The sequence below is a fragment of the Trichechus manatus genome, unplaced genomic scaffold (assembly GCF_000243295.1).
Source record: "Trichechus manatus latirostris isolate Lorelei unplaced genomic scaffold, TriManLat1.0 scaffold00042, whole genome shotgun sequence".
Classification (NCBI taxonomy): Eukaryota; Metazoa; Chordata; class Mammalia; order Sirenia; family Trichechidae; genus Trichechus; species Trichechus manatus.
In genome coordinates, this window is record NW_004443978.1 from 16,503,720 (window position 1) to 16,518,102 (window position 14,383).

At 40.9% G+C, this 14,383-nt stretch overlaps 1 protein-coding gene across 4 annotated transcripts in view; it reads left to right on the forward strand.

Annotated features, from left to right (window-relative positions):
• The window catches only part of TASP1 (taspase 1), a 383,025-nt gene extending 373,049 nt beyond the window's left edge, over positions 1-9,976 (forward strand). For 2 of the 4 annotated variants that reach the window (XM_023731437.1, XM_004376460.1), the window contains one exon: positions 8,317-9,354. In XM_023731437.1, coding sequence (XP_023587205.1) covers positions 8,317-8,409 — 93 coding nt within the window. In that variant the 3' untranslated portion in view covers positions 8,410-9,354. Of the gene's footprint in view, positions 1-6,765; positions 6,917-8,316 lie in introns of those variants that run through there. The other 2 variants (XM_023731431.1, XM_023731432.1) reach the window with 2 other exon arrangements.
• The last annotated feature ends 4,407 nt before the right edge of the window (positions 9,977-14,383 follow it).

Here is a 14,383-nt window from a genome sequence, read left to right on the forward strand (position 1 = left end):
TTGGTCCCAACCCACCTGGAGTAAAGGAGAATGAAGAACACCAAAGACACAAGGAAAATATTAGCCCAAGAGACAGAAAAGGCCACATAAACCAGAGACTTCATCAGCCTCAGACTGGAAGAACTAGCTGGTGCCTGGCTACCACCAATGACCGCCCTGACAGGGAACACAACAGAGAGTCCCTGGTGGAGCAGGAGAAAAGTTGGGTGCAGAATTCAAATTCTAGTAAAAAGACCAGACTTAATGGTTTGACTGAGACTGGAGGGACCCCAGAAGACATGGCCCCTGGACTCTCCGTTAGCCCAAAACTAAAACCATTCCTGAGACCAACTCTTCAAACAAACTTCAGTCTGGACTATGGGACATAAAATGATACTCATGAAGAGTGTGCTTCTTAGCTCAAGTAGATACATAAGACTAAATGGGCAGCTCCTTCCTGGAGGTGAGATGAGAAGGCAGATAGGGTCAGGAGCTGGTTGAATGGACATGGGAAATCAGGGGTGGAAAGGAGGAGTGTGCTGTCACAGTATAGGGAGAGCAACTAGGGTCACATAACAATGTATGTATAAATTTTTGTATGAGAGACTAACTTGAATTGTAAACTTTCACTTAAAGTGCAACAATAAAAAAAAGTTATTCTTCCTTATTTAAATGTTATTTTAGAATATAAAAAAGTTGATGAGAGAACGTTCTTAATGAAATTATTCTGGCTCCTAAAACAGTGAGAATGATAAAATTAGAGACCCACCCTATTGAAACCCCTAATGAAATAATGGATTTGGGCACTGATTATTGATGGCTGCTAAAACCACTGGGCGAAAGGCTGATAGCGATTTTTATGATGGAAGGATCAGGCTGTCACCACCTGACCTAGTGGGTTAATCATAACCTTACTAAAACAGGATCACCACATGTTATGTGCCTCCTGAACACATGCAACAGGAAGAACACATCCTCACCCATGAAAAATTCTTGCCAAAAATGCCCTTCTAAAGAAGATAGCTGCTACTTTGCTTTGGTGAGGAAATGCAAGGTACAAAACAATGGCGGTAATAGTAATGTCAGTGTCAGAACCTGTCTAACTAAAGGGGGGCTAATGCAGATTAAGATCAGCCCAAGGCTGATCCCTCTGAGGTGGAGGTTAGACATACCTCTACTTTCCAACCTTTTTTTAACCAATTCTGACACCAGCTGTCCCTCCCATGACACTCTCTACTTCTCTGCTGGGTTCAATAATCCATTGCAAATGGCCACACAGAACTCACAGACCATATTTACAGTTAAGTGGTTTATTAAGGAAGTAACAGGCTACAACTCAGGATCAGGATCAGGAAGCATGCAGGCAAAGTCTCCCTTCTTCAGGGCAGGACAGCTCTCTCAGCTCCTCTCAGCCGTGCAGGCCTCCTCTAAGCCCCCTCTGAGCAGGCTTCTCTAGGACCTGCCGTCTGTCACTACCAACTCTGCTGCAGGGCCCCTTCTGGGCCTGTCGCTGCTGGCTCTCCCGCTGGGCCCCTTCCTGGCCTCTCATTGTCTTCAGTGTTATAGCCCTTGACTTGTGTTACAGCTGTTTTAGAAGGTTCGTTGCCTTCTGTCTCTCACTCTGCTTCTTCTCTCTTCTTTCTCCTTCTTACTTCCTGTCTTCCTGCTTCATTCTCTCTGTGAAACCTCTGTGGGCTTGACGGTTTATATATACAAACTCCTGGTGAACTTCAAGGCACAGCCATCCTTCTAGGGCTATGAACCGACCAATCCCCTCTGGGTAGGCCATAGACACTTCATTTGCATAGTAGGCTACAGTAACTTAATTTGCATAGTCTATTTAATCCCCTCAAGGTACATACCAATCACAGGGCAGGCTGTAGCCCAGGTCCAGACAAAAGTATCAAACCAAGTTGTTTACAGTTTACCCAGGAAATGTAACAAACCCTCTTGGGTAGAAGACTAGGACAAATTAACTCCTTAGGGCTTGGGGAGGGGAGAGGCGAGGAAGATCTCTCAAGCTGTTTTTCCAAAGAACCAAGGCAAAAGGACACATAAAGGAATTAATTTCACCATACAGAGGTAGCCAGATTTTTTAAGAGAAGCTTGACAGCAAGATGTTCGGGTACAACCTCCCCATTTTTTAATATGTTCTATTAGTTTTTTTAAAGTTGGAGACAATGTATGGCCCAAACCAAACAAACGTGTCACTTCTTCCTGACTTGTGCTCAACAGGCCATTTTCGCATCCCACTGTGTCTCGTTTTCCTTGCCCCTCCAATTCCACAGCCTTCAGAAAGTTGTCCTCAGCTACTTTGATCTATCCCCTCCCTTTCTTGACTTCCTATGGCGTTTGTGGTTGGATATCCTACCTTTTTAGTGCATAGTCACATGCTTTTGTTAATGGCTTTCTAATTATTTCATGTGGCTATTTTTGTCTTCCCAACAAAATTACAGGTTCTTAGAAGACAATTTGCCGGTATTATACCGCTTTGGTTTTCTCTGTAGCACCTAAGCATGTTGCGCTGATTGTTTCTGAGACTTAGTAATATGGCAAGCTGGTGTATGATCAAACTCTTTGCTGATGTTGTTTTTAGCTGCTGTTGGGTCGGCCACTGACTCATGGTAACCCCATGCGAAATGGGATCAGACTGTTTACATTTATAGAATTTTCATTTGCTGATTTTTGGAAGTAGATCACCAAGTTTTTCTTCCTACTCTAAGTCTGGAAACCGCTGAAACCTGTTAAGCATTATAGCAACACACCAGCCTCCACTTACAGATGGGTGGTGACTGCACTTGAGGTGCACTGGCTGGGAATCAAGCCTGGTCTCCTGCATGGAAGGCAAGGATTACTACCACTAAACCCCCACTGTCCCCCATTCAAACCCTTAACAATTGGTAAATACTTAACAATTGTTGGTTATTTTATCAGTAGCAGCAGAGAAGCAACATCAAAAAGGCTGGCCTAAAAATGCCCATAATCTTCAATTTTACCTATTAGCATGTAACAAATTTTTCATTAAAATGTCTTATTCTATTTTTGTAGGCTGTAAAACTTTTCAAATACAATTTCTCAATTCTGGAACATCCAATAATATATAATAGAGATTGTGTTAGACAATGTTTGTGTTATTGCTGTGTGTTTGTTTGAATAATAATAATACCTAACATTTCTTGAGGTATGCTTTTTTTGCATGCAGCATCTGATGTAGTCCTTATCAGCTCTATGACGTAAAATGTTACTATTTTTAAAGATGGGGGCCAAAGAAGTTAAGTAACTAGCAGAGGTCACACAGCAAGTAATTACAGAGGCCTGAATTGAACCAATGTTGGTTAAGATAATACCAGCTGCTATAACAAGCAAACCCCAAAATACACAGTAGCTCAAACACAGTAAAAGTGTGTTTCTCACTCACGTAAAATCCAAAATTGGGGTTCCTGATTGGCATAAGACTGTCCTCCAGGTAGTGATTCGGAGTCCCAGGCTCCTTCTGTCACATAGGCCATCAGAAAGAAAATATGGAGAGTAATGGTGCATAGGAGACAGGCCTGATGGTATCACGCTAGTCCCACACAGCCACACCTCACTGCAAAGGGGGCTGGGAAATGTATTCTAGCTGTGTGTCCAGGAAGAAGAGAAGATGGCCCCAAATCCAAGGTGTTTGGATTGTGCAAGCCACGGTCATAGTCATTATGATAAACTGCCGCTTTAGATTAACTTTAGAGTTGGACGTAAAATGTTGTATGCTTCGTATACTTTGTTTAGCTACACTCGGTGATGAAAACACCTCTCCTCTGTTTTGAAATGCTATTTCTTAAGTCTCGCCACTGCTAAGTGGTTTTTCTTTTTTGTTCTCACTGTCATTTGTTCTCTTTGTAAATGCCTGCACTGCTTTGACTGGAGTATTTTGCTTCAAACTCTGTATATTTTCTAAAAACAGAAAACCCAACCCTCAGAATTACAAAACTAGTGAACAAAACATTTCCAAGAGCTTTTTTTAGACTGTGCCTGTCTAGATTTTGTTTTCCTGACCCCACCAAAGGGGGATAATTACTTAAGAGAATCTTCCCTTGACTCTTCTGGCAGATCTTGATCAAATTTTCTAAAAGTGGAAAGATGGTTGTAAGTTGAGTAGAGAGGTAGAGGATTAAAATATAACCACTAAATAAAGGCTTTGAGACTTTTAAAATTAAATAGAGTGTTTGTAGTCTTCCTAGAAACCACACAAGAACAGTTACTAAGGTGGTCTTAAAAGATTTAAAGACATGAGTATGAATGATAGGAAATCTTAGCTACCACTTAGGTTGTGATTAGAACATTAAGTAATTATGTAATTTCTTTTTCTTTTTAACTTTCTCATTTTGAAATCGTTAGGCTAAAGGTGTTATTAATACAATGTGTTTGGTTTTGTAAAGAGATACAGCCCTAAGAATATTGGCTTTGAATAGTCAGTTTATATAGAAATCGATAGTTCTTCAAGGAGTGTTAACCTCAGGGAATTAGCAAAAGAGCAGAGAATATAACTACAAGACCATTGGATTTCACTGGTGTGGAGCTGTTAGCAACAGAGAAATCTAAAGCTCCATCTGTATTCTATCAGCACAATAAATTGGAAAGTGGAAAAATTTAGTGTCTTTACTTTTTCTTTTTAATCTACTTTAAAAGAATCTTTAATATGCCAAACTAGTTTGATTGACTCTTTTACCAATCTGGTTAGTCACACTAGTGAAAACACTTGAGATTCTATGTGCATATAAACATAGCCTAGGAAGGTATGTTTCAGTCCCTTATTCACTCAGTGAGCATTGCGAGAGTGTGCCTTCTGTATCGAGCACGTTGATAGGTTCAGGGAGTACAGAGGTGTGCCTGAAACAAGCTCCTGCCTCCAAATGACTTTCAGTTACAGGACCTAAAAACTAAAACGCAAAGTACCAGGAGACAAAACGTTTGCATCCCCGTAGGAGACAGGTGCTATAGGAACTGGAAGGAGGGCTTCTAGGTTGAGTGGGGGACCCAGTCAAGGAAGTCCTTTTTTGAGACAGGACCAGAAAAGGATATTAGAGGCATGGAACCACGTGTATCGAAGTGTAAGAGTGGGGCATGAGGCACAGAGTGGAGGGAGAGGAGCCAAAATTGATCGGTCTGTTGCTTTTTCACAGATGATTTTCATGTATTATTTCTCATTAGTTGCAGATTCCAATGAAGGTACATTGAGAGTACTGTGTGCTATTTAAATAGTTTTAAAGTCACCTTGATAAGCTGTTATGTGTGCTGGATACTTTGAGAGTCTGCACAGTCCATAGACGTCATTCAATATAAAATACTTCATTGCACCCTTAAGTGCTGACATCAGAGTTCATTGCAGAAGTGGTCTATTTTTAGGCTCAAGATAAATTCAAATCTATTTCTCTAAAAAAGTTTTTAGAGAGAAACACCCAAATAAGACAATCTCTTAAAAAGCACCCTCTGATGCATTGAAATAGCCACAGAAAAGCTTCAAATACATCCTAGGTCAGACTTTCTCAGACCAAAGTCACTTATTTTCTGGAGTCAGAAGATTATGTTGCTGGATGAAACTGGTGTGTTGACATTTGGATGGTTAACCATTTTATTCTCTTCAACACAAAGATCATTCTTGTGTGTTTTGTGAACACATCTTCTTCCTTTAAGAAGGGGGAATCTTGACAAGTTAAACTTAACAACCAGTTTGTCTAGTCAAGCATTTCTAACAGTTTTATGTAAACAGTTTAATTTACATAGACCTAAGTGTATTTTTGAAGTATTTTGCCTGAGTACTTTTAATAAATATCTCAAGACCACGGTCATCTTCTCAAATCCCTTTTTCTTTTCTGCTCTGCCTCTTTGATATTTTGTGGCTTTACTCAGTTTATTTACATGTTCTTCTGTCATAAATTTGGTGGCAGGTTTGAGTGGTGATGATAGAGGTAAGTTTGGATTGGCTGTCAGTGTTTTTGCAGACCTCGGTGGATTGCTGTCAGGCCCTCTGGACCATGAGACAGAAATTTCTTCCTTCCAGTTCTGTGTCTTTTCCTTGGTCAGCAGGAAATCGGTTGCTTTAAGACCATCATCCACCTGGTCAAGATGCAGGCCATCTGCTTGGACATAGTAAATCACTCTCTTTTTTTTTTTTAACGATTATTTTATTCTCTGTACCCTGGACCACCAGGACTGCCAGGAGTTCCCATTGTGTTCTCTCGAATCTCTGGGAGAAATATGCGGTTGGCTTTTCCCATGAGCCACTTTTTAAGGGGCAGATATATTAACCAACCTGACTGGAAAATTCAAACCTGTTTATACACAGAACTATGTGGTTCCCCACTGTGGGTATCTGCATCATGGAGAAATTCCTAGTTAGCCCCATCTCTTGTTGTCATCTTTTAGAGAGCTGTTCTGGACCAGGTAGAAAATGCTCATTTCTGCTTTATTTTTAATCCCTATCATAGTTGCATACCTGTGTTCATGACTAAAAAGAACGAGATTGGGGTAAAATTGACTTTGAGGGTCTTCTGTTCACTCAGGGAGCTTTTTCTTTTTTTTTTTTTTGCTTTTGGCATTAGGAAGACCTTTTAAAAAAAACTGGTGGATGATGCGTGGGGGAAAAAGGTTCTCTCTCGCTTCATGTTAGTTAATTGCTGAGAAAGCGACCCCATCAACACTGAACCCACTGAATTGTGTGATTTGAGCTTTATTGCCTGATGTGACAAGGGCTGCTGGGTGGTAGAAACAAACAACACCCTTCCCCCTTCTCACTCCTCCCTCTAGGTAAATAAGGCATCAAGAAACAAAAGAGCCACAAATTCTAAGGTAAAATACATCAATGTGGTAAGAGTCAAGTTTGGCCATCAGATGCAATAATGAGGCCAGATTCTGGGACATGGTTCCCAGAGGCCTGATTCAAGTGAGTGGACTCAGGAATCGTCGGATCCTAGGAGGTATCACAGAGATCTGTCTTCCCCCAGCTATGCACTGCAAAGTCAACTGACCCCACCCATGTATGTTACAGACTGCTTCCTGGCTTGCACACACAGAAAACTTAGTACCCAGGGAACAGTTCCTATTCTCCAGAACTTTCCAAATTGTTTACTTATGTCAGCTATTCTAATTGGCCTTGTCCAGTTGGACCCAGAGAATAATATCTCTCTGCCTTCAAACTATAAACAACTAGCTTACTGTTACTCCATCTAAAACATATGCGTGTTTCATTTTGGTTGCATAAGAGGATGTCAGCCCTACCCTAGGCGTGGCCGACTCACCAGCTTCATCTGACAACCCCTCTCTGGGGACTTGAACTCACTGCAGTTCCATCCCTAGGAAGAGCTTGTTTAGAAAAACAGAATTAGAGAGGATTACCTCAAGGATATGAAGTCCCTCTGTTCCTCTTAGAAACTCCCGACGTTTATCTATCCCTGGATTAAGCCAGACCATTAAAAAAAAGAATTCCTGACTGACGTCATCCTGACCCCTTGTGGAGCAGCTTTTACAGACTTCCACTCTGGCCTCCAGCCCCTGCCTCTACTGAGTGGTATTATAACACTCATCCCTACAAAGCTCTTCATTGTATAGTTGATGTCTTCACTCTTCCCACTATGCACTGTGCCCTCTTTATGAAGACCTACAGGAAAAAGTGCTGTCTAGCCTCAGTACCAGGAACAGTTGTTCTTGTCTGAGCAGTTGGTTTGCTTTTATCCTGTAAACACATGAATCATATAGCTGGTGGTGAACACCAGGAAGGTGAGACACAGGGGAGAAGCCCCTCCTCAAGCAAGGGTACAAAACTCCTTAGCCGAGATTTTGAATTTTACTCTTGCTCCTGTCTTTTTTATTTTACAAGCTCTTGTTTTTTCTCATTTTCTTGCTTATTTTATGTTACTGGATTGTCTGAATTTTTGTAAGCTGCTTGAATCCTTGAAGGAAAATATTGGAGGTATAAACATTGATCAAGTAAGTATTCTTAATTTCCCTGAATGTTTAGAGGCCAAAATGTAGATAGTTTATTAATTTCAAGATAGCTGGAATAATCTCAATACAGTTGTCACTAAACGTTGTTCTGAATATGACAAAGTGTTAAGTTCTGTGCTGTTGGGGGCCTTGGTTATCCTGGTCACCTCTGTCTCCAGTTGTGGCACTGTGCCTGGAAGGTAGTAGACGCTCAGTAACAGGGTGTTTTGGTACCGAAAGGTCCCCATCATCATGGCCGTGGATGCCCAGAAGAAAAGTGAAGCCGTAATGCTCTGGTATTTCCTCCACCTTCATTGGACATGGGGGGGGATGCGGCCAGCACATCTCACGCTCTCCCTGTCTCCCTCTCTGCAGACCCACATTTCAAGACTCCCTCCCGGTGCGGTGGCAGGACAATCCATCGCAATTGAAGGTGGGGTTTGCCGCTTGGAGAGCCCAGTGAACTGATTCTTCGGGCTGAGCAGGAAGCACCTGAGAGACATTTCAGAACCTGAGCTTTCCAGGCTTTTTAACTGAAGTTGGACATTTCATCCACCTCCTTTTATAATTCCTCTTGTAACCTCGAGTACCACTCGAGGCACAAGTGCTGCTGTAGCTGGCTTTTAGTGACGCATGTGGGCCTTTCGCAGGTGAGCGTGACTGAGTGTGTGTGTGTGTGCACGCGCGCGCGTGCAGAGTGCGCGCTTGCTTCTTCCTTAATGAAATAGAAACTCATCCTTACTGTGTAAACTAAAACAGAAACAATTAAATCTTCTTTACAAAATGTGTGCTTTAACTGTTTACAAGTAAAACCTAAAGTTGCAGGAAACAATTTTGATTTCATAAAGAGGTACCAACTGTCGTTGATGTGTCTGAAATGAATTAAATGATTTGACAGTGGTAGTGCTCCATTTAATAACAGTAATAAGTAATAAAGTGTTTTTATTTGTTAACCAGTTTAAGTGGATCCTGTGGTAGCTTAAACTGTTGTTCTCATCCCTTATATGGGGCATTTTTCTGTAACAAAGAATGGTTTCAATGAAACAATCTAGCAGAGAATTAAGGTCAGGACCTTTTTAAGTAATAGTCTTATTGATAATGTTTGTACTTCTTTCCTCAAGCTCTTCTAAGCTTCAACATTGCATAGCCTTGAGCTGTATGTACTATATTATGAAAGAGTGTATGAGGAGGACAGACAGTAATGCAGTCTTGAATTTGTGTACAATGGAATGTTATTTACAATGTAACACTGTAAATAAGAAAGCAAAGTTTATGGAAAAATTCAATATTATCTTTGTTTCTTGTTTAAATATATTTTTAACATAAAGGCACAAAAATAAAAGAAGCATATTACTGGGTATAGTGTGTGACTCTTCTTCTCAGACTAATAAATTATCTTTTAAAGACTAGCTTGGAGTTTTGTTTTGTTTTGTTTTGTTTTGTTTTTTGCTTATTTGTTTTTTTGTAAAGTGGCTTCTTCCAGAAATCATCTTATCCATCCTGCTGTTGTTCTGGTTGTTCAAGTCTTATCCCTGTGCAGTTAGTGTAGACACTAGCAAGATGAAAGTTGAATTTAGTACATGATTTAATGGTCAGTATGGAAAGCCCTAAAATTTCTGTTGCAGTTTGATAAAAATTGCATTTAAAAAAGGAAAGAAATGTTTTCCTTGCATAAAAGAAAAAGAAGTTATTTTCTGATTAGAAAAAGAGAAGGAATAAGATTGCTTCCTTTTGAAAAATTATAGTGGCAGCTAAAAATGCAATGGTTTCGGTTGATAAATTGCTTCTAAATGTTATGTTTAGTGATTCTGGAGCACATAAGAAAAACAAGACTTTCCTTTTGATTTTATATGTAAGACGTGGTTATCAAGAAGATACTAAAGATAGACTTGCTCAGAAGGAAGAGCTTCCCTGCACTGGATAATCATGGCTCTGGGCAGTACCTGATAAAGCCCCAGAAGAAATTATATACTTGACATCAATGTACAGCCAAATTATAAGGGAAAGACAACCAAAATGGAGTGGGTGTAAATATGAATGATTTGGAAGTTGCTGATTTATATTCCTCATACAGGCAATTACATTTGTCTCGCTGTGTTCTCATAGACAGATTGGTGCCATGGTATCTGTTTCTCATTCTTCATGAGGCTGAGAACTTAGTAAGAGATGGGCTGGCTGGTGGGGAGCCTTTGGCTTCAAAAGCTTTCAAAGACCTGTTACCTGTTGGCAGGGTTTTTTTTTTTTTTTTTTTTTTCAGGAACTGGACTGTATCACGTAAAACTATTAGGACACTTTGGAGTCTGAAAATCATCCAACCTAGTTGACCAGGAACACCATTTCTTTCATCTCCTTTTGTCTCTATTCCATTCCTATTTACAAGTCTGGACTTGTTAAAGACCGCTTTTATGAAGAGTTTAAAAACTGGTTGGTATAAAAGAGCATAGCCCCTCCAAGAACACTCTGTCAAAACATTATTCTCCAATTTTCTAAATAACTTTTTTTGTTGCTGTTAATTTAAGGAATACTGAGAAGGCAGGAGAAGAGAAATAAAAAGTGACATTCGGAATCACAGAGGCAGAAAATACTCCTTCGTTGTAAGATCAGATGTTAAAGAACAGGTATCGGAACCAGAGGCTATGACAGATATAAAACCAACTGCATTTCACACAAAAATAGAAAAGATCGTTGTTGCTGGTTGCCATTGAGTCGATTCCAACTCACGGTGACCCCATGTGTGCAGAGTAGAACTGCTCCATAGGGTCTTCAAGGCGGTGACCTTCCAGAAGCAGATCACCAGGCCTGTCTTCGGAGGTGCCTCTGGGTGGGTTCAAACTGCCAACTTTTCAGTTAGTAGTCAGTTGCTTAACTGTTGTGCCACCCATGTAGAACCTAATAAGAAATTAAACTCATTCCCTAGTCTGGCTGGTATCACCAAGATTCTGAAACTGTGTTTTAAGGTGCCTACTTTTAACACAAATGAGGTAAAATGCATACATATATTTTTCCTCTTAAGGCCTAAGTATTGGATGTTTGGTTGTCTTGACTGTAATTATGTCTGGTCCAGATTCCTCAAGGCCGTCACTGTGCCCTGCGCTAGGCTTGAGACAGGTGTCATAGGGTGGAGGGCATGTGCTCTACCTTCAGGGACTCAGGAGCTGGCCTTTTCCAGGCTTCATCCTCCGCTGTTGTAGCTCTGCCACTGCTCCCTGCTTTCAGTGTGTCTGCCTATGGCAGGTCCTTTCTCATCTTTTAATTGCAACTTTTAAATGTGAGCTTAAACTCAGATAGCAGCATTTGTTAGAATTGTGTGCAAAGTACGTATAAACAAGTCCTAAATGCTAGTCTGAGGTGCTCGTCTGTGAGCAAAGCAAGTGAATTTTGATTTATGAATGTGAGGACATCTCCTTTTGCTGTTCAGAAGCCTTTTTGGGGGGAGGGTTAATTCCTAGTTTTCTCCCATGTTTGAGAGTGGCGATGTTGCGTACCAGTTAGCTGCAGGAAGGTTACTCTGTTTTGCCAGACTGGAAGGAGGAAAAAGAAGGTTTAGAAAACCTCTGGAGTTGGTCTTGAATCTTGAGATTGTGTTTCATTACTGTAGAATCTTTTTTTTTCCTATCTAGTCATTATTACTGTTACAAAATCAGCCCATGCTAATTACAAGAAAAAAATAAAAAAAAAATAGATAAGGAAAACAGAAACAACAAAAAAAAAGTTTTAACTCATAACTTCGCCTCCCTAGAGCAACAGTTTATAGCACTTTAGCTGATAACCTTATAGACTTTTCATGCATTTTTATGTCATTTTAACACTAAAATTGGGTTATATTGAATATACTGCCTAATAAGCTGCACTTTTCATTTAATACTATCATGACAAGACGTCCAGATCTGTAGGTTTACACAGTACCCACTGCTTCTCCACACAATGCTGATTCAGCCTGATGCTGCTCAGTACTGATATTTTTATCCGAAAGCTTTTTGAGAAATCCGTTACAGTACAGGACAGTACAGTTAATACCATTTTTTCTCATGGCAACAGGCCTGTACCATGAGCACGGTGATAAGGTCTTAGCCAGTGAAAGTCTGTTCCGCAGGTGTCTTAGAGCAGTCTGTCTCATTGCCCTTTAACTCTGTCATTTCACTGTGCTCCAGACAACTTCCAGCTCCTAATATCTCCACCTCTGTGCCTGAAGGCTTTTTCTGGAACCATGGAAAGCTGCTCTGTCCCTGTGCACAGCAGGCCAGAAGTGCTAGGGAATCATCACTCCCCACAAGCTTATCTCAACAAATGACTAACAGAAACCAGTCTATAAATACACTAGCTCCCTTGTTATTGGCGGGAGATAATTCTGAGGTGTGTGTTTTGCACTGTTTTCAGAGATTTCCTTCAGGAATTAAGCTTCAGTTGTCCCCTATGGTAGCTGACTTGTTAATGCACTTTATTTGGCTGTCTTCCCTTCCTTGTACCCCACATTTCTTAGAATCATCTCCCAAATAAACTACTCATGCTCAGCTCCTTGTCTCAGGGTTGCTTCTAGGGTATTCCAGACTAAGACACATTCCATTTCATATGCCCTCGGCCATGAGCCTGTTGGCCTGGTGGGTCTTTCCTCAGTTGGGTGGACTCAACAGTCTGTCCACTCCACTGGAGTCTCTTCTTCTTCCATGTGCTCCTGGTGAATGATTTTCACCCATAAAATTTGATGAGCTTTGTGCAAGTGATAAGAAGACTAGATGTGCCACAAATGTGGAAGAGTGGAAGGAAGAGTTTATAACTAGTGCTAACATGTCTATGAATGCCGGAGACAGGCAAACACTTTTAACTGGTAAATAAAAACTAAATAAGAGCACCATCACCTGCCTGTCAGTTGGTCGTACTATGGTGGCTTGCACGTTGCTGTAATGCTAGAAGTTATGTTACTGGTATTTCATATACCAGCAAGACTTACCCATAGTGGACAGGTGTTAGTGGAGCTTCCAGACTAGGACATACTAGGAATAAAGGCCTGGTGATTGCTTCTGGAAAATAGCGAATGAAAACCTTCTGGATCACAACAGAACACTCTCCAACTCACTTGCTTTGGACACGTTATCAGGAGAAATCAGTCGACCATCATGTTTTGTGAAGTAGAGGGCCAGCGAGGGCAAGGGAAAACCTTGGTGAAATGGGTTGGCATAATATCTATAATGATGGGTTCAAGCATGCTGTTGATCGTGAGGATGACACAGGATCAGGCAACATTTCATACGTATGTAACAGCGCCATGAGTTGGAGTCAACGCAATAGCAGCTATGTATCTATTATCTCTATCTATAGATTGATCAGTCAGTCAATCAACCAGTCAGTCAATCGATCGACCGACCTACCAACCTACCTACCTACCTACCTACCTATCTAAAGAGGAGCAGTCTATCAAGGATTGGTGGACACCTTGAAGGAAATGACCTAGAATTGTGTTAATATCGATTGACTGACCTACCAATCTACCTACCTACCTACCTATCTAAAGAGGAACAGTCTATCAAGGATTGGTGGGCACCTTGAAAGAAATGACCTAGAATTGTGTTAATAGTAGCTAGAATAAACTATAGCCACAGGAGTGTCAACAAGGAAAAGTAAAGTATTATAATGAAATGTGCAAAGACCTGGAATTAGAAAACCAAAAGGGAAGTACATGCTTGGCATTTCTCAAGCTGAAGAACTGAAGTAAAAAATTTAAAGCCTCGAGTTGCAATACTGAAGGACTCTGTAGGCAAAATAGTGAACAACGCAGGAAGCATCAAAAGAATACACAGAGTCACTGTACCAAAAAGAATTGGTCGATGTTTAACCTTTTCAGGAAGTAGCATATGATCAAGAACCGATAATATTGAAGGAAGAAATCCAAGCTGCACTGAAGGCATTGGCGATAAAAGCCTCCAGGAATTGACTGAATACCAACTGAGGTGTTTCAACAAATGGATGCAATGCTGGAAGCGCTCACTCGTCTATGCCAACCAACTGGAAGAGATCCATAGTTGTGTCCATTCCAAAGAAAGGTGATGCAACAGAATGCGGAAATTATCGAACAATATCATTAGTACCACATGCGAATAAAATTTTGCTGAAGATCATTCAAAAACACTTGCGGCTGTCGGTTACAAGGGATGGGAGGGGTGGGGGGATACTAAACAGGCAATAGATAAGGCGGATCTTTGGTGAAGGATGAGACAGTACACAATACTGGGGAAACCAGCACAGCTTGTACAAAGAAAGGTCATGGAAGCTCCATAGACATATCCAAACTCCCTGAAGGACTGAACTTCTGGGGAGAGGGCTGTGGGGACCATGCTCTTGGGGAACATCTGGCTCAATTGGCATAACACAGTTTATAAAGACAATGTTCTACATTCTACCTTGGTGAGTAGCATCTGGGGTCTTAAAAGCCTGTGAGCAGCCATCT